The following is a 19,554-nucleotide window of genomic DNA, read 5'->3' as shown; positions in this document are numbered from 1 at the left end:
GGGAGTGGACAGGCTTGTGGTGGGGCTGTGTGTGTGTGTGTGTGTGTGTGTGTGTGTGTGTGTGTAGCGGGTGTTCACCAGGCCTGGTCTCCTCTCTGGCCTCTTTGATGGACTCTCTTCTCTGCTATGGTCTTGTGTGTTCCAATTGTCATAGTGCCTCACCCTGGAACCAAGAGAAGCCACACCATCTCTTTCCCAGAAGTGTTTGCTGCCTCAGCAAGGGCAGCTGCTGTTACCCGGGACAGACACCCAAGGTCCACATTGCTTCTCCTCTCTCTTCATTTCACCTCCTCCCAGGCCACCCACTTCTTCCCATTCTGTGTCACTGCCTTAGCCCAGGCTTTTCTCTTTTGTGTTTCATCTCCCAATGGACCACCCTCTGGGCTAGTATTTAACCCTGCTCTGGATCTCTCTCTGCTGGCTGGCTGCGTGGTTTTGTCATTGCTCTGCTAGAAAATGCTTTCCGTGGCTCCAAAGCGTTTCCAGGACTAAAGTCAAGTTCCTAAGGGCTTTGATCACTTGATCTGTCTATTTCTTCAGATCTCTTCCTGGTCATTGCCACACAACACAGGCCCCTGATGTTTAGTTCAGTGAAACTTTCTGCCATGTTATTGTTTATGTTTCCAGACCTTTGCACATGGCATCCCTTCCATGTTCAAGTCCTCTTTTCCTTGTCATCCTGGACGATTCTTATCCTCTAAAAACCAGGGCAAATGTCATTTCCTTTGTGTAAATATTCCCAGGAGAAGTCAGGCTCCATCGTCTGTGATTCTGAGTCATCCCACTCACAGCATCTTGATGGGAGTGTGGTGTTTAGTTGTTAAAAAATGAGCCTCTTGAATCTAGAGGCCCAAGTTTGAATGATGGCTCCACCATGGACCAAGTGATCTTTCTGGACAGAAGTCTCCTCATCTGTAAAGAGGGGTCAGAGAAGAGTACTTCCCCCACAGGGCTGTGGGAAGGATTAAAAGATTTGTAGAGGGCTTAGTGCTCTGCCTGACTTCTTGCCGGAACTCAACACATTAGCCACTGTTGTAATTATTGCCAGGTTGGATTGTTGCTGTCTTCTGCCTGTTTGGGGTATTGGCTGAGGTTTTCTCCTGCACAGCTCAGTAGTCTGAGCAACTAGAACAGGGCTAGTGCAGAATGGGCCACAGAAAACACCCAACACCAGCCTGGGCCTAAAATTTCCTGGCTGTGGGGCTTCTCGGAACAGGCAACTTCTCCTGGCCTCTGCATCTAGGGGTCCTTTAGGAGCTCCCAGTGCAGCCCAAGGTGAAGGATATTTTGTCCCTTGAGTTTGCACATAACTGGAGAAAGAGAGAATCTGTGGTCAGAGCCTGAGGCTTGGGGAGGAATGAGGTGATGTGGAGGAAAGGGATCCATGTGGTGGGGCTGGAGGCTGATGGTGTCTGGAGCCTTGCAGATGGTGCTGCTTGGAAACCTTCTGGTGGCAATGTCTGTTCTCTCATCTGCCTTTCCTGGGGCAAGCACCATCAACACATTAGATCTGTGGTTCCACTTTGGGAAATGAAAACATTCTCCTTAACAAAGAGAGCAAAACAGAACAGGAAAGTCACACCTAGACCTTTTTAAAGTATATAACCAAAGTCCCACATTACTGCCAGGTAGGCTAAACACAAGCACAAGAATAGCTGAATTTGTGTGCATGAAAGTGCATTTATAAGTTTTTAGCTGACAGTGCTAAACATGACATTGAAATAGAGCACAGCCATTCATAAAGTAGTTTAGTGCAGCATTTAAGGGTCTGCAGACTGGAGAGCTGTGTTCAGAACAAGACATCACCCCTGTGCTCTCAGGTAGATTACTTAACCTTGCTAAGCTTCAGTTTTCTCATCTGTAAAAGTGAGATCCTAAGATCAGTGTGAGAGCTCAGTGAAATAATACTTGCAAGCTTTCCACACAGTACTTAACATGGGGTCCACTCTCAAAAAATGTTTTTATAGTGATTATGGGTAGGGATGGAGAGTAGAGCAGCCCAGGCTATTGTCATTCCCATTTGAAAGATTTTAAGAGTTAATTCCATTTCATAAGTAACCACTGAGCATTTTCAGTGTGTCAGGTCCAATACCTGGGGTAGCATGCAGTGGGGACAAGATGGACGCAGGCCGACACTACCTACGAGCCGGTGTGTAAAGCAGGAAATTGGGAGTTAAACATTTGAGACCAGTGCAAGAGAGTAGAGAGCAGGGTGCTACAGGCATGTGTGACACACGGGATGTGACCTCATCCAGGAGCCAGAGAAGATTTCCGCAGTGGATAGATTTAGATCATGGCTTTAAGGATGCAAAGGAGTCACCAAGGTGGGGAGAAAGCAAGGAATAAGCACCAGCCCATGAAGAGGTGGGGAGGCTGGGACTCATGGCAGGGAGGCTGGAAGAGCTCAGTGTGGCTGGGACAAGGGCTGGAAATGAAAGGAACTGAGCAGATACGGGAACCGAGGCTCAGAGAGGGCAAGTGTCATGTGCCAGGTGCACATCTATCTAGAGGGGAATGGAGGAGGGCACGGGTGTTGGCTCCTAACTGGGTGGTGACCGTGCTGCTGACATCATCACACTGACTCTCTGCCACACACGACAATGTGCGTAAACACGTACCCTTTTAGAATATAAACAGTAAGCAGTCCCTGAGCTAATGAAGGGCCAGGGAGTGTTAATGAGTTTTCTCTCAATCAGAGGCCTAAAATGCCAGAGGTCTGAAATGCCAGACAGGATTAACAACCTGGGCTCTGAGTCATCAGAAGAGGCAGCTGTTAGAGGTACCTGTTGGTTCATTGGAATGGAAACAGTCACCTGGTTCCTTGGCTTTCTGAAACAGAGACAACAACAACCACCCCCATGAAAGGGCTGGACAGGCTAGCGGATAGAGTCAGGCAGGCTTGGGCCAAAGTGTTGGCACTGTCACTAACTAGTGTTGGAAACGCTTGGAGCCTTTCTGTGAAATGCACATGATAAGTAGCATATCTATGAGCATGAGTTAGACATTGTGCAGGCAGGTGCTTCACATGTGCCTGATATGCAGGAGGCACTCAATAAATAGTTGATTTTATAGCATGCTTAGAACTATGCTAGATTAGAAGAAAAGATTTGTTAGAGTAGTCAAATCTCTTCTCTACCCTCAAACCCTCCCATGCATTGAGAGAGGGCTACAGCTTGGAGAAATAAGTGTGACAAAGTGACCATACTGTTATAGTCCATGTCCTCTTCATGACTACTTTCAGTTACTAGGATAGAATCTTCCCGAGTTATCCAAAATGTAGGATCCATTCCCTTATCATATTATACTGAGAAGTTTGATTAATATAAAATGACATGAAACATATGAACCAAACACGAAGCTCAGTGTAGAGGTCAGCAAATAGAGATGTGAGAGAACCCAGGAGTCCATGGGGCAAGGGGCCTCTTGTGAGTAATGAGCAGATAAATGAGGCCTTGGGCAGAGTCCAGTGAAAGAGAGAAAATTCTCTTGATGCATGTGGATTGCACAGGTGGGTGGGTCAGCACCATAGATGGTGGCTCCAAATGTAGAGGGGGAGAGTTTTCTGCCACTCACGCAAAGCCCTGACGCTGGTGCTTCTCACTGTAGGACTCAGGAGCAGATCAGAAGCAGCACGATGAAAACATTGGGAAATCTGAACACAACCCAGCAGCAACGTTTCTCATAGTCACACTTGGGTTGGGCTTCACCACTGCCTTTGAGTAGAGGGGTTGGAAGTTAAGACCTTGACCACAGTATAAATTATTTATAGCTTGTTGCATAAATAATTATGCTAAATTAACTGCTCCGTAAACAGTGTGTAGCTCCCTGCCTAGCAGAGGCTAAGTCATGCTAAATTAATCTATGTGTTGCTTTTCTAAATCCTTGACAAAGGGAGTCTTCCAGGTTGGGTTACAGAGAGGCATATGGGCTGAGTGGATCCAGCTGACATCTCCGTTTACCGAGAACGAAGCCCAAGGGACTTACAGTGGCTTTCAAGGCCACCCATGATTGGGCATGACTCTTTCTCTGAGCTCACTCCTACTCGTCTTTCCCTGCTCATTCCACTCAGCCACACTTGTCACCATACTGCCTCTCCACGAAGCCTGGCACCCTCCCTCCCAGGACCTTTGAGCTGGTTCTTTTCTCTGCTTGGAATGCTCAGTACCCATGTGGTTAATTCTTTTACCTTCTGGAAGTGTTTGCTTGCACCCTACCTTTTCAATAAGCTCTACCCTAACCATTTATTTAAAATAATTATGTCCCTGATTCTCATATAAGCAATCTTGATTCCCCTTATTCTGCCTCTACTTTTAATAAAAATGATCTGCTTTCAACATATTACACAAGTTTTAAATTTATTATATTTTGTATTATTGTAATCTAGTTTCCCTGCTATTGTGTGCCCTCTATAACGGCAGGGAGGTTGGTTAATTTGGCTCACTATTGTACTCCAGTAGGCACTAAGTAAATTTTTGTTGAATAAATGAGTGGATATAATCAGGGGGCTGTGTGACCTCCCCACCACCTCATTGGGGGCTACAGTAAGGGTAAAAAATATGGCAAAGAGAAAGACTTGCTTTTGTGGGACCTGAGATGGTCAGAGCTCTGCAAAGCTAAGACCATGAGGCTCCAGACTTGCCAGTGTCAATGAACATGGTAGTCATTCAGAGCAACTGAAGATGTCACCCTGTGTTACCTGTAATGTGGCCCTGTAGCAAAATCAGGGCTTCTACAGTAGCAACACAGCTGAATGCATTTTTGAGTTCCAGATTTTCATAACACCAAGAGCCAAGTATAGAGGATCTACAACACAATTCCAACTCAGGAAGCAAGGCATTAAGGAGGAACCCTGCCTCTTCCTGAGACCTTTGGGTAGGGGTACAGAATGTCAGAGTGTATGACAGGCGAGAGAAGGCAGAGGTAGGAAAAGAGTTCTGCCCACAAGGCCAACACATTCATGTTCAAAGAAAAGTCTGGGTGAAGGGCAAAACAACAAAAAACACCCAAATCAAAGGAAAGGGGGTTTTCATACAACACAGTATCAAAAGTAAAAGGAACGCACCAATGCACAAACTGGTGGTGGGTAAGTCCATGGCTTGTTACGATTATCGGTCCTTGTAGCATCAGTCAGGTTTCCTCTTCTCTGTCATCCAAGGTTGTTTACAGATGTGCTAACTTTAACAAGTCTCTCTCAGGAGGGTAGGCAGGCTTCAGTCTTTGCTTTCAGGGTCTGTCCGTGCCATGTGGGCATCCAACTCAGCATCCAGGCGTCCCTTAGTTTTCCACATGTAGGCGTCCAGTTGGTTGTCCAGTGGCTCCTTGGTCAGGACTGGGCGAGTAAGGGCACCTCTTCCCCCTCCACGGCCTCAGCCTTGGCCTCCAAAGCCCCCTCTTCCCAGACCTATCACACCATTGTACCCGACCTCTACCACCAATTCTGCCACCATCCATAGCTCCACACCCTAGGTCCCCTCTCGCAGGACCTTGAACACCACCTCTTCTTAAGCCCATTCTGGGAGCTACAGCTCGTCCATCTCGAAGCAGGTTTTGACTTCAGATTGACATCCTGCCCCTAAGCAGGGTTCTGGTGTCGTGTCTCCCACCAGTCCTCCTCTGGACAAGCCTCTCTGGGCTATAGGCAGGCCTCCTCCTCCAGTGGCTCCCCTCCCTGGTCAGGGTCCCAGTGGGTCGGCCTAACCGTGCCTAGGTGTTACTCTTACTCAGGCGCTGCTTTAAGCTCCGCTTAAGTTTTAATGCTGCCTGGACAGAGGGTCTGTTCTCCATCTGTTAGGCCAGTCTTGTGTTTCTGACACTGGCGAGCTGCTGTTGTTGCTGCATCGAAGCCCGAATATTCACTGGCATTGGCTGTTTGTTCGTCAGCATATTCGTAAAGCCCTCATTTAGCGACATCTTGGTGGTGCTTTTCGGCGCAACTGTGGGCACTGACTGGGCAGCCCTCTTAAAATCCTGAAGATCAAAGGAAACGGAAGTCAGTCCAGTGCTCCTCCCGGGCTGCGGGCCTGGGACCAGCGGAAGCAGGACAGGTGATGCAGAGGCTCCAGTTGACTAGCAGGGCGGTTGGTCTGAGGCGGAAACGTAGATGGCAAGGTTTGCTTGCTCCTTGGGGATTGGCTCCCTAGCCGCTGGCCAAAAGTCTGCTCGCCCCGCCTGCCTTTTCCTGCCTTTGGTCCGTGGCACCACAGCTCTGCCGTCCACTCCCGCTCCATGTCCCTCTTAAAGTCTTTTTAATTTTTTTATTCTAACGTTTTGCTGCATTTAAAATTTTGAGTTTTTGAAGACATCATCTCGCACGTTTCTTCTTGTTTGGTTTTTGCTTCTATAGTGACTTCTCCTTTAATTTCGAATTCACCACTGAGTTAGGACATCTTTCTAAGAATTTATGTTTTGCTTTCATATCCCATATACTTTTCTTAAAATTTTGAGCTTATCCTGAAATAGTAAGCTAAGTTTGCATCTGTTTTGTTAGTACATTTTCCTAGCATTCTCCCCATATATATTCATATATATTCTTAAAATAACAATGTATGGGATGACAACTTAAATGATTTCGTGTTGCTCAGTTTTATATGAAATTAACTTTTATAAACTTTAAGGGCAGGCAAGTTTCAGGAAATTTCATGGAGTTCTGCTTTCTTTACTTTCCCTTCCTCCTCCTTTCTCTCCTTCCCCCTCCCTCTAATCAAGTTAAGAAATATGGTGATCTGAATTTCTCTTTCCTCTGCCTCTGTTTTCTCTGCCTCACTCCATTCTGATTCCACTCGCAGAAGCTTCTCCTTAGTGTGGTGCTTGCTCTAAAGGAGATTCCTTGTGAAAGCTGATCGTAGGCATGGGTGCTACCCCCGAAGTGAAGAGGGAAACCCCCCTCTGCTTTCAGCTGTGCTTCTCATCTTTCCATGCTGTGCTGGTGCCATTTGAGGGTTGTCCTTTCATCTCTGTTCATCAGATGCCACCTTATTGCTTCCTTTTTTCTTCTCATAAGATGATGCCAAGCTACTCTTACAGCTGTTGGAGGCTTGACCTCATTTTGTTGGATTGTAAGGTTTTTTTTTTTTTCCCCTTTGGTTTTTTGAGACAGGGTCTCACTATGTAGTTGGGACTGACCTGGAACTCACTATGTAGCCCAGGCTGGTCTCGAACTCACAGTGATCCTCCTGCCTCAGCCTCCCGAGTACTAGGATTACAGGTGTATTGTAAGGTTTATTGGGGACATCTTATTGTCATGGGAAATATGAAATATATCTCTCAACCTGTGAACTTTATGATACACCAAGTTTCTTGTTCTCTAGAAATTGAAGAATGAGTCCTAGGAATGATGGAGGTTAAAAGTAGGAAGATATTTATTGATAGGAAAGCTCCTGAGGGGCAGGAGGGGTCCCAAGTGGGGACCCCAAGGACCCCACTTTACAGAGAAGTTTTATAGGGTGAAACCCACGTGGGTACGATGTGGGCCATAGCCATGAACATGCAATAAGGTCACAAGTGTAGTCCCTTAGGCAGTGGTGGTCCAAGTGTGAAGCAAGTCACGTAGTAAGCATGGATGGAAGGAACAAGGGTTCTCCTAGGAGGCAGTGGGTCCAGAGGTCTCTGGTCGCCCTCAGGGTGGTCGATGCCTATTTATACTTCACTAAGCCCAGTTCTTTGAAGAGCTATGTGGGTCTGGTCATCTTGTCTCCATCCTGAGGCCTGGTTTTCAGCCAACGTGCAGCTGTGGTGTGTTTCACCTTTGTCCTGACCCTCTCGAGGACTTAGCCCTATCTGACTGCCTAGAATATTTTTACCTAGCTCATCTGTATCATCACCTAGTTTTTTGTGCTTATTATCCATGGGGAAGTTTGTTATGCAGTTCACCTATCAATATTTCTGTGAGGATTTGGAGAGATGGACAAACTGCTGCCACCACTGCCATCTTCCCAAAGCATGCTCATTTTGCTCACTTGTAAGTAACAAAGGTCCGATGATACAGGTCTAATAATAACTAACATAAAATATGGCCTGTTAGGTATTTTATACACACACACACACACACACACACACACACACACCCACATACATAGAAGATAAATGTATTTATAGGTACATATACATACAAGACACACATCTATAGGATACATATATTACAACGCATTAAATATGGTATAGACATTATATAATATACATAATACATTTTATATACACACATATATCACTTCACTTAATTACAGTAAGCTGAGAGAGGTGCTATTATTTCTCTCTGATCGATGAGGAACTGGACACAGAGAAGAAAGTTTATGTAAATTACTCTCATGCAGTTAGCAGGTAGCAGAGCTGGGGTTTGAATCCAGGACTCCAGCTCCAGAGTTCGTGCTCTGGTGGAAGCAGTGGTGTCCAACAAAAGCAGCAGTGCTGCCAAAGAGACTCAGAGCCATGCCTGTTGGGGAGTGGGCATGACGGTACCTAGAAGAGGCAGTGGTAAGAGAAGTGGTGGCTGAGATTCTGCATGGTGTCTGGAGAGGATGACATGAATCAGAAGGAAAGGCAGCCGTGTGCGAAGAATACTTAGGTCAGGAAGAAGGAAGGAAGATAGAGAGGAAGACAGACTCATCCTGCTCCATCTTGGGATTAATTGATCAGTTTGGTTGGCAATGCACTCTGGGCGCCCTTGGAAATACTTAAGGAATCATGATCAGTTAACTTAGGTTGTCGTGATCAGTCTGATGGGCTGAAAGGGAAATTGAGTGTTATGTGCTTTTACCTTACTCTTCTATTAGACTGTGAGTTTCCTAAGGCATATAATCAGCACTGACAGTATTTCATGGAGGCAGTTGACCAGGGATTGCTTGGGAGATACTCTCTACTGTTTGAAACCTTGATAAAGAGCTTGAGAATATTGTGTGTTTGTTCCTGGGTTCTTGCAAGGACACTAACTTCCCCTGGGAGTTCAGATCTCCCTTTAGCAGCACTTCTCAGTGGCTTGGGTATTGTATCTTCACCTCCCTGCAGCATCATTTGCCTGTAAGTTGAGGCCAGACTCAGAAAATCAAGATGAGCTTTGCTAAGGATCCAAGATCTACCTAAGCAGAGCAGGAGCATTTGTAAAATGCCTTATACAAAACATTTCTCTGGTTCTACTGATTTCTGCTTTATTTCTTTTTAAAACCAAAATCTTTATTATCACCTTTTTTGGGGGGTGGAACCTGGTTACTTGCCAAACTCTTATTTTTTTACCAGAGGGCAGGGATGTCATTTATTCTTTATCCCTGCCAGTCTAGAATACTTTTTTTTTTCCTCATGAGTTTATTGGTACATTTTAGGTATACAGTAGTTACATTCATCATTAGGATCTTGTACCTTCACATGACAGGTCTTGGTTCTCATTTTCCCCCTTGTCCCTGCCCTCCCTTCACCCCCTCCTCCCCTCCTCCTTTACAAACACTTCATTTCCATTTTTTCATTTTCTCATATTTTTTTCTTTTCCCTTATTAGCTTTCCCCTACCCTTCCCACTTCCCCCACACCTTTAGAATCGAACTGGGGACCTTGCGCTTGCACTTTCGAGGCAGGCAATGGCACCACGGAGCTAAATCCCTGCCCTAGAATATGTTTTCAGATGGCTCGGCAACACTCATAGTCCATGTCTCCCAAGCAACTTCTGGCTTGCTTGATTCAATTATGTATTTTTGATGCCTAGTATGTATCTGGTCTTCTGCTAAGTGCTGATGACCATGATGCATCAAATATTGTTTGTGTTTTGAGGATATCACAACATTAGTAGAGGAGGCACACAGGTGAGGAGTTTCCCAGTGGGATCAGGAGGCACAGTCTCTGGACTGTAATCCTGTGTCTCTATGTTTTCATTTGTAAAATGAATATAATAAGAGTGCATACCAGTCAGAAGGTCATGAAAAGAAAAGAACGTACAGTAAGTTCTCAGCTCTTTGAGCACTTTAAGGATTTAATAAATACTGTTTATGATTACTGGTGACTTTTCTCTACCTTTCCTTTCCCTATGGCTTTGGAAAAGTGAAAAATACCTAATTCTATGTTATTTAAGTGAAATTCAGCTATCTCACTAGCCTAGTGGTTTAGCTGTAATTTAGGTATAGTAATTTCACTGCAAGGCATTCTGGGAGAAGTTAGGCTGGGTTGGGGGCCCTTGAGCAGCTAACACATTTTTCCCTTTGCCAAACAAGGGGCCAGAGTTCCCAGTGTCCTCTCTGGCCACGGCTGGCACCAAACCTAAGTGAGATGTGCTTTCTTGGTGGAGCCTGAGGACCAGCCACTGAGTGGGGCTAGGAGGAGGTAGGGAGCCTGAGTTTAATGGTCTGCTTTGTTTCTTCTTCTCAGTATGTTCATTTGTTACTTGAGTAAAACAAGAAATATCTTTATAAACAATTTTTTAAAATAGATGTTTTAAGCTCATTCTTAAAAAAAGCTAGATAGACTTTCTTCACTGGTGCCTTGTCCTCCTCCTTTCCGTTGCCGTCACCCTAGAGGACAGCTCCTGAACTGGACAGCCTAGAGCAGGTTTAGCAACTACCATCCCTCTCTTCCTCAGAGCGTTAGGCAGAGTCAGTGGCTCACAGACTCGCTGACTTCCCGTTGCTCATGGCAGGCCTGGAGTTTCTTGCTTGGGAAAATGATCTTCCCCCAGATTCCTGTTCAGGCTGCTTCATCCTGCTTACTACTCCTCTTCTTTTTGACAGAGGTGAACAGGAGGTGAAGCAATCAAAGCATTGAGGTTAAGAGCAGGCTCTGAAGTTGGAGAAGTGAAGATTTTTGACTTCCCTGCTATGTTTTATTGGAGTGATTTTACTTTTGTGTATCTTAGGTTTTCTCATCTAGAAGGGGGATTCTAATAGTACCTAACTTAGTTGTCCTGGGGAGTGACTGAAGGAATTCAGGGTAAGCACTTAGCGTGTGAGCCACATGTGCAATGCGTTCAAGTTATAGTTACTGTGGTAGGCGTTAAAGAGTTATATGTGAGGGTGAACAGCTAAGAGCACGGACAGTTTTCAGTATCTCCTGTGAGCCGTGAGGTGGTGTAGGTCTTTCACATTTGCCATTTAATTTCATTCTTCCTTTGACCCTATGTGGAAGATTCTACTACCTCAATTTTGCAAATGATGATATTGAGCCTTAAAGTGTTTAAGAAATCAACCCAAAAGACTAACTTAGTTTGTTAAAAATCTGGATTCTGGTTATCCTGGCTGAGGAGTGACCAGAAAGGGAGACTTCTGGCAGCCTGGTGATGATTCTGCTTCTTTATCTGGGGCACATGGATATCCTGACCTCATGAAAATTTATCAGACTGCGGTTTGACATTATGATTTTTTTCACTTTTACTTACCTATGTTAAATTTCAACAAGAATTTTTGAAAAAGGAAGGAACAGGAACACGCCTAAGATCACAAAGATTATGAAAAGTGAGCCAGCTCTTTATACTACTATAAGCCAGGTGCAAGACTTATTGGCTTATGCTTGGATGAGTCCCTCACATGCTCATGGCCTTTATGTCCTTGGACGACAGATTGTCTGTCATCCCTGGAAGTGTTCAGGTGATGAAGGGGGAAACAAGGGTACCAGGAACCAGCCAGAGGGAGAAACACAGGACAGAAGGCCCAGGCTCAGGAGGCTATTAGGAGTCAGACTGAATGACAAAGCCACTGGTCCTTTGTATCTTTCTCCCAAGAGAATGATGTCTACCACCTGGTCGAATCAGGGACATCTTTTTTCCTGTCAGGTTTTTTGAGGAAGTCTGTACTTTGGCTCTTTAGTCAGGTTCCACTCACCCATCTGCTGGTGGTTGGACCCTAGGGCTTCCTCCTGAGAGACTCATCACACAAGGCCAGCCAGACAGGGTGATCTCTGCTAGTGCTTTTTGCTGGGGAATAAGCAAGGGAAATGAAATTCTTCCTGGGGGCAAGAATGTCATCTGGACCCATTCCTCCATATACCTCATTTACAACATAAACTTTCATATTTTAGAATAGTTTTAGACTTATAGAAAGTTGTAAAGATACAACTCCACACTGTTTTTCTGGATGTTTAATGTTTCACACTACATTTGCCATAATTAAAGAGCTAGCACTGATCCATGGCTATGAACTAAACTCCAGACATCATTCAGATTGCACTAGTTTTCCTACAAGTTTTCTTCTTTTGTTTTAGGGTTGCACCCAGGATATCACATTATATGCGTCTACTACATCTTCTTCATCTCTGGTCTGTGATCGTGTCTCTGTCTTCCCTTGTTTCTGATGACTCGGAAAGGTCAAGTTATTTTGTGCAATGTCTCTCAGCTTGGATTTGTCTAATGTTTTCTTGTCATGAGCTTAAGGCTACCTATTTTGGGAGGAAGAATGCCACTGAGGTGAAGTGTCCCTATCATATATCACGTCATATTATGACTTGTCATTGGGAAAGTTGATCTTGATCACTTGGTTAGGGTGGCATCTGCCAGACGTCTCCACTGTAAAGTTGCTTTCCATTTGTTCTTTCTATAGTTTTCTCTTTGGAAATGAGTCACTAAGGGCAACTCCTGCTCAAGTCCCACCCACTTCCATTTTTAATCACCAGGTTCATATAACACAAGCCCTGTAAAAATGCACATCCTCATCTGAGTATTTTTGTGAAGGGAGGGAAACAAATCTAACCAGAAGCACAGATACAGACATCCATCCAGGTTACAGAGAGATGGACATCCAGAAGAATTCATATCTACAAGCACAGACATTGTAGGAGAAATCAATAGTTTCGTCTCTTTCTTAATACTTGGAGACAGGTGTATCGATTGCAATTTTAATTAACACAGCTTCTGAAATCCCATTTTCTTTCTAATTTTAAAAGAGCTTAAAGAGCAAGAGCTGAGTATGTCTTCTGTGTGTGTTCGGGGTGCAGGGTTTGACAAGCTGTGAGTGGGGGATGTAAGCAGGCTTTTGAGGAAGATCCCAGGCCTGAGGCATTTGATGGGTCTGTTTCTTTTTCTCTTTTTATGATCCTTCCATGACTGCTGAGTTGGGATGGTCCTTACTCATGTTGTGGTTTGGATCTTAATTGTGTTCAAAGGCTCATATGTGGAAGGGCTGGTCCCTAGGTGATGGTGCTGTTGTCAGATGGTAGAACTTTTAGGAGGTGAGACCTAGTGGACGTAAGTGAGATAATTGAGGGCATGTTCTTGAAGAGGATATTAGAGCCCTGGTCTCCCTGTCCTCCTTTTCTCTGGGCCACCATGAGGTAAAAAAATTTTCTTCTTGCACCTTTGCCATGATCCTTGCCACCAGGCCAAATGCAATGAGGCCAAACAACCATGGACTGAACTGTCTGAAAATGTGAGTCCAAACACATCTTTTTTCCTCATGAATTATTTTGTCACATCCACAGAAATCTAAGATATTTTGTTAGGGGAGTGGTAAGAGGATGTGAGTGGCTCCATTCAGATGACTCTAGAGTTCTTGCTCCAGAAAACAAGTTTCCTTTGGGTCAAGTGCTAGTCCCAGATGCTGTGATATAGCCATCTTTCTACCTTACCTGTCCTCACTTCTGTTGTGCTGCCCTGTCACATTTCAAAAGCTTTCAGGGATTTCAGGGTAAATGCCTCCCCTCTACCTTGACATTCAGTAATTCTCAAGATCAGGGCTCAGGTCCACCTTTTTTCTTTCCTTCTTACTGTCATCTTTCTTGTGGAATGTAAAACTCTTGTCTAGGGGACTTTCTCATTGTCTCTTTCACTGCTCCATCCTGGAATATGCTTCCACTGTCTTGATGTGTCCAAACCATACTCTGCTCCACAGCCATCTCCTCCAAGTTCCTTTTCCTGAGCTTCAGCTAGAAGGAACAGCTCCCTCCCTTGAGTTCCCTGAAGATCTTTAAGGAGTGGCAACTCTGCTTAGTCACTTGTGTGCTTGTGTTTTAGAAATGGTTCATTAGTTTTAAGCAAGATAAATTAACCCTTGCACTTGAATCCCCACTTTCCAAATGATCCTGAAGTTTCCCTTGGAACAGCTAAAAAGCTGCCATCTTTAACATGATCCACGGAAACCAACTACAGTCTCTGTGACTCAACTCTTGACTCTAAGTGTCACAGTTTGGAGAGGGAATAAGATTCATGAAACTTGGTTAGGAGCTCACTCCTGGCTCCACCTACACTTGTGGGCAGCGGTGTGTTCACCTCACCCAGACCTGGGCCCCAGGAATCAGGCCATTCTCAGAAGAAGGGGCCTTGTCAAAGAGAAGGGAGATGCTGATGGCTGGCAGCTGCCTCAGGAAGACGCTAATGGAAATTGTCTCTGCTACTGATGATAGAGAGGAAGGGATGCTGGAAGACAAAGCAACAGATGTCTACTGCAAAGTGTTTATGGAATGAGTGAGTCACTGAATGAGTGACTCGATCATTTGTTGTCTCTTAAGCCCCAGTATATCTCCCAGGCCTGTGTTTCCAGGACTCAGTGATCATGTTTTTCCATCTCTATCCCTGTCCTCATCAAGTCAGTCTTGGGGCACTTTCTGGGTAGCCTGAGGTGGTACAAGCATGGAAAATCTTCTGTTCAGGTAGAGAGGTGGAGCAATACATGACAGACACTGGGCCACTGGTTTATTGGCATGCATTGAGTTATTAATATATATCAGGCACTGCCATTTAACCAGATGAAAAGGACTGTCCCTCATAAGATTTGAAGAATTCAGGCAAAAATCAGTGACAGATAACATCATCCATGTTCCAGTGGAGGATGCAGGGACCCAGGGAGGGGCCGATGAGCTCTGCTGGAAGCTTTTCAGAGGAGGTAATGCTAGAGATAGGTATTGTGGGTGAATAAGGGCATGTCAGGTGGGGAAGAAGGAAAGCGGGAATGAATAGTATGCTTGAGGCTACAGGGGATTGTGAAAGGAATTGATGTGTTTGGGAAATAGGGAAGAAGAGTATGCTGCAGTGTGTGTTTAGGGTAGGAGTGCTGAGAGTTGGGATAATATGTAAAAGAGATCTGTGAAAGGGACCAGACCATGGAAGACTCTGATCCTATCCTCTGGGGTTTAGACTTAACAGGAGACAATGCCTTGAGGGACACTGAAGAATTTAAATAGAGGAGAAACATATTTTAATGTTGATGTGGAAAGTTCTAATACATTGTTTGGGGAATGCGTTGTTTTTGGAAGCCAGTATTGCAACAGCCATTGGATAGAATCTGCTTCTAGGGAGGTACACCATAGAATTAAGATATTGCTGTGCAGGATATCAGGTAAAGGTACAAGATTCCAATGATAAATGTAACAGTATTGTTTGCTTTAAATGTACCTACCAGTAACCTAATAAAAAAAAAAAGAGATACTGATATGAGGATGTTCATTATTGCATTACGTGTAGTGGTCAAGAACTGGAAACGAAGTGAGTACCCAACAATGAGAAAGTAGTTTAATCAGTTGTGGTATATATGACACAGAATAATTTTTAAGACATTGAAAAAAATATTTTAGGATTTTGCTGTGTGAGGATGATTTCTATGCTAAGTATGAAAATCAAAATATAGAAAGATGTGTGTACATTGTGATTATATTTATGAAAGAAGAAATGGGTCAGGAAACCCTAAAATATATGTGTAATTAGTTGTGTAAGAATGCATAAATGAGAAAAGAATGGGATGCTACACAGTGGGTTACCCTGAGTTGGCCATCGGAGAAGGCAAAGATAAGGGTGTGACAGGTATAGAAGACACAAATGCCTGCAGTCCAATTGGTATACGTGACATGGTCTTAAAGTTAAGAGAGCTTGTAACATAGAATGGGAAGCGGAGCACCGTGGTTTCATATTTCAGATGCGCTGCTCCCACCCCAGATCCTTGCCCATGTGCACAATGTCTTAGTCTCTTTCTGGTCCTGGACACGACCTTCAACACTCACAACTTAAAAGAGGAGAGGTTTATTTTGGCTGACGGTTTCAGTCCACCGCTGGCTCCAAGGCAGAAACAGCCCAGCAGAGGGGCAGTTGGCTCAGGTCTGAGAACATGAACTGACGTGGTGGAAGAAAAAGTGCCCAACTCATGGCTGCCAGGAAGCAGAGTGAAAGGATGAGCCGGGGAGGGAGATGGATCCTTCCAGGCCACCCCAGTGACACGCTGTCACCAGGCTCCATCTCCCAGTAGCAAATTATTTACTGACCTCATTAGTAGATGAACCCCCTCATGAGCACAGCACCTTGATGATCTAATCAGCGTCCAAACATAGGAGCATTTGGAGGGACATTTTGGATCTAGACCAACATGCTCAGATTTTTTAACAAAATAAAGTAGCTATTTTCACGAAGAGAAAGGTCATTGGTGATTTTTTATTTTTAACAACTTGAAAGACAGTTTTCTATAAGAAATCGCAAATTCAGATTCTGTGGTTAAACATGGTAAGTGTTGTGGTTAAAAGTTATAGAGCTACATTATAGTCAAATAGCTGCCTCTTTGCTGAAGGCCTACTCCTCATTAAATAGCCATCCACATGAAGACAGTCTTAACCTTGACAATTGGAGTGTGATTTTATTGTTTCAACCCTACTTGATATCTTTGCCCCACTGGTTGGCTCCTTCGGTGCCTTTTGTTTTTCGTATGAATTCAACAAAAGCCAAGTCTTCACTTTTTCCTGTACAGATGTACAGAGCCTGCCTTATAACCTTCCCAATCACTATCACCTCATCTCTCAGACCCTTCCAACACTTTTTCTAGCTCCTCTGACCTTCTTATTATTCTTCACATATCCTGAGGGTAATTCTGCCCCAGAGCCTTTGCACTTGCTGTTCTCTCCCCCCGGAACAGTTTGCCCCTGGGTTTTCACATAGCTCCTTTCCTTGTTTCCTACTCTCTGCCCAGATGTCCCCTTCTCAGTGAGCCTTCTCTGTTCCACTCACTGTAAACAACAATGTCCAGCCCCGCTTCCAACCTCAGCCCTCCCCAGACTTCCTTTCTGTTTTCTTTTCTTTTCCTTCCTAGCGACATATGCATCGCTTCCTATCCCCACCACGAACACTGCTTCTTTACTCAACTGCCCTCTCCCTTGAGTATAACTCTCATAAGGAAAGTGTTTGCCGCTGCAGCTCAGGTCTGAGAACATGACTTGGCGCACAGTAGGCACTAGTGGGTATCTGTAGAATGAATGGATGGGTGGATGAGACTGGCAGGTGGAGAATGGCTTGGGCAGAGCAGGCACGGAAAGACTCATCAGAAGACAGCTGGAGCCAAAGACGGAGGGCTTGGAGCTCAGCCTTAGGGATCATCCAAGTGCATCTTCTCTGGTTGTGGAACGAGGGTGAAGCCTATCGTTGTCTTTTGCTTTCTCCTTCACTTGCCTTGCTTCTTTGGGCAAGTTGAAAGCTCCTGGAAAATGGGGGCTTGCTTTCTTCATCTCTGCTTTTCCTGCGGTGCCGGCTACTTGTGTGACATTAAATATATGGCACTCACCAAATGTTCAGTGCTTTCTTGACTATCTGATATTATGGACTTATTTGACCAGGTGAATTCCAGAGTGGATTTTATTATGGTCTTAGGACCTAATCTATGTTCTTGTGCTATGTACTAAATAAAGTTAATCTTGCCCCATTACAAGAGTGGTACATATGCTCCCTATAGAAAATTTGGAAACAAGAAAAAAAAAAAAAACCTGAAGAAAAAGAAAAGGGCTTTATTTTCATCACCCATAAAGATCTTTAGCATTTTAAGTCTTCATTTTCAGCCCTTTTTCTAGATATGGCTTTTTAGCATTATTGGCATACTTTTATTTACACTTACATTTTTATAGACTGCTTTTTCTATTTAGCACGCATTTCCTTTTCTATAAACTTCCTGGACAGCATTATTCCAAGTAAATGCACACTATGTAACCATGTAGCTATATCATAGTTCGCTGAAGTAACTATTATTTCATGTTTAGGCCACTTCTGTTGTTTCCTCATTATAGTAAAGGTCATTGATTACTCTGTGAGACCTCATTTCCTGTTGTTTATTAGTCTGGCCCCCAGCTCCCAGATCTTTGTGCCTCAGTCTTTTTATCTGTTAGAATGAGATAAAAAGAGCTGAGTTTAAGGTGTGTGAGTGGGAGGAACTGAGCACATAGTAGGTGCTTAGTAAATATCTGATGGACTGGGATCATGTAGGTGCTTAGTTAATACCCCAAGAAGTGGGTTTAAGAGCTCTACAAAGGCGGCACTTTGGTCGTCATCTGCCACTGTTCCCTGCTTGCAGGCTGCACCTCCTGCAGGTGGACTCGGTCCAGCGCTGGATGGAGGACCTCAAGCTCATGACCGAGTGTGAGTGCATGTGTGTCCTGCAGGCGAAGCCCATCAGCCTGGAGGAGGACACTCAGGGAGACCTCATCCTGGCGGGTGGACCCGGCCCTGGAGACCCCCTGCAGCTGCTGCTCAAGCGAGGCTGGGTCATCAGCACAGAGCTGCGCAGGATCGGGCAGAAGCTGGCCCAGGACCGCTGGGCCCGCGTGCACAGCATGAGCGTGCGGCTGACGTGCCACGCCCGCTCCATGGTCAGCGAGTACAGCGCGGCCAGCAGGAGCTCCTCGCAGGAAATGGGCCAGGTCAGTTGCCCTGGGGTGGGGCCGAGTGGGCACTGGGTGAGGGGATGCCCCCTTTCCAACAAAGCAGGGGAAAAATACAGTGAGAACCCTTACCGAGTGTCTGCCATATGTGAAGCCTTGTGCTAAATGCATTTTACACGTATCTTGTTAACCCTCCAGCCTTTGAGGGAAGCGCCGCGGTGAGGAGCTGCACGACGGCTGAGCATACCAGCTTCAGTGCCACTCTGACCCTTCCTTCTCCGAGCTCCCCAGAACCCCATCAAACCTAGTTGCTCAGTTTTATTTCCTTGTGCTCCCAAAGCAGCTGATCGCTTTTGCCACCCATATCACAGTGTCAAAGTTCAACTCCTGCTCCCTGCATTGGATGACTTGGTTTTCCATTTTTAGGCCCTAGAGTTCAGAGTGCCCAGCGCAGCAGCTGGTCCCGAGCTGATGCTCACTGAACTGAAGAGCACCGATCTGTTTTCCTACAGGTTGAGAAGCTGATAATGGAGAAATGTTCAGAGCTCTCTGCAGTCACAGAGAGGTAAATCTGGAGCCTGGGTCCCAGGGCTGGGCCCCCAGTCCTATGACTAAGAAGGATGGGGAGTGAGGACAGAAGGGCTGGTGCTGGTCCAGGAGTTTCCTTTAATCGACTTTTCATCGACTTTTCCTTTAATCAACAAGAAGCCTCAAAAAATTCCTCTCCTTTTTAGGCCCTAGGATGAGATAAAAGGCAGAGGAAAGACCTGCATGGGAGAAAAGAGGATTTTCAGGGAGAGGGTAACAAGGAACAGGTTCTCACAGCTTTAGAAAACCCCATGGTCCCCAGAGTCAAGGCAAGGTGAAAGCTGACACTCACACCCTCACACACATGTACACATTGACACAGATGTCACACTCGCTTGCTCACGCGCAGATTTGTAAACACACACTCACTCCTTCACAGAAAGCCACTCTCACCCTCTTCTCTGTATTTCGCACACATAAGTGTGCATACATTCACCCTCACATGTAC

General features: G+C 45.1%; 1 protein-coding gene and 1 pseudogene across 1 annotated transcript in view; one reads left to right on the top strand and one right to left on the bottom strand.

The window, feature by feature from the left end:
• Insc (INSC spindle orientation adaptor protein) overlaps nucleotides 1-19,554 on the top strand; it is a 121,902-nt gene that overhangs the window by 38,664 nt on the left and 63,684 nt on the right. Inside the window, 2 exon segments of the mRNA XM_010615371.3 lie at nucleotides 18,212-18,557; nucleotides 19,031-19,083. Of these exon segments, the coding sequence (XP_010613673.3) occupies nucleotides 18,212-18,557; nucleotides 19,031-19,083 (399 nt within the window).
• Nucleotides 5,211-5,949, bottom strand: LOC104856134 (annotated as a pseudogene).

Source organism: Fukomys damarensis, unplaced genomic scaffold (assembly GCF_012274545.1).
Source record: "Fukomys damarensis isolate Sample0158 unplaced genomic scaffold, DMR_v1.0_HiC HiC_scaffold_16, whole genome shotgun sequence".
NCBI classification, from domain to species: domain Eukaryota; kingdom Metazoa; phylum Chordata; class Mammalia; order Rodentia; family Bathyergidae; genus Fukomys; species Fukomys damarensis.
Note: the sequence above shows the minus strand (reverse complement) of the source record. Positions and strands in the feature narration are given on the sequence as shown.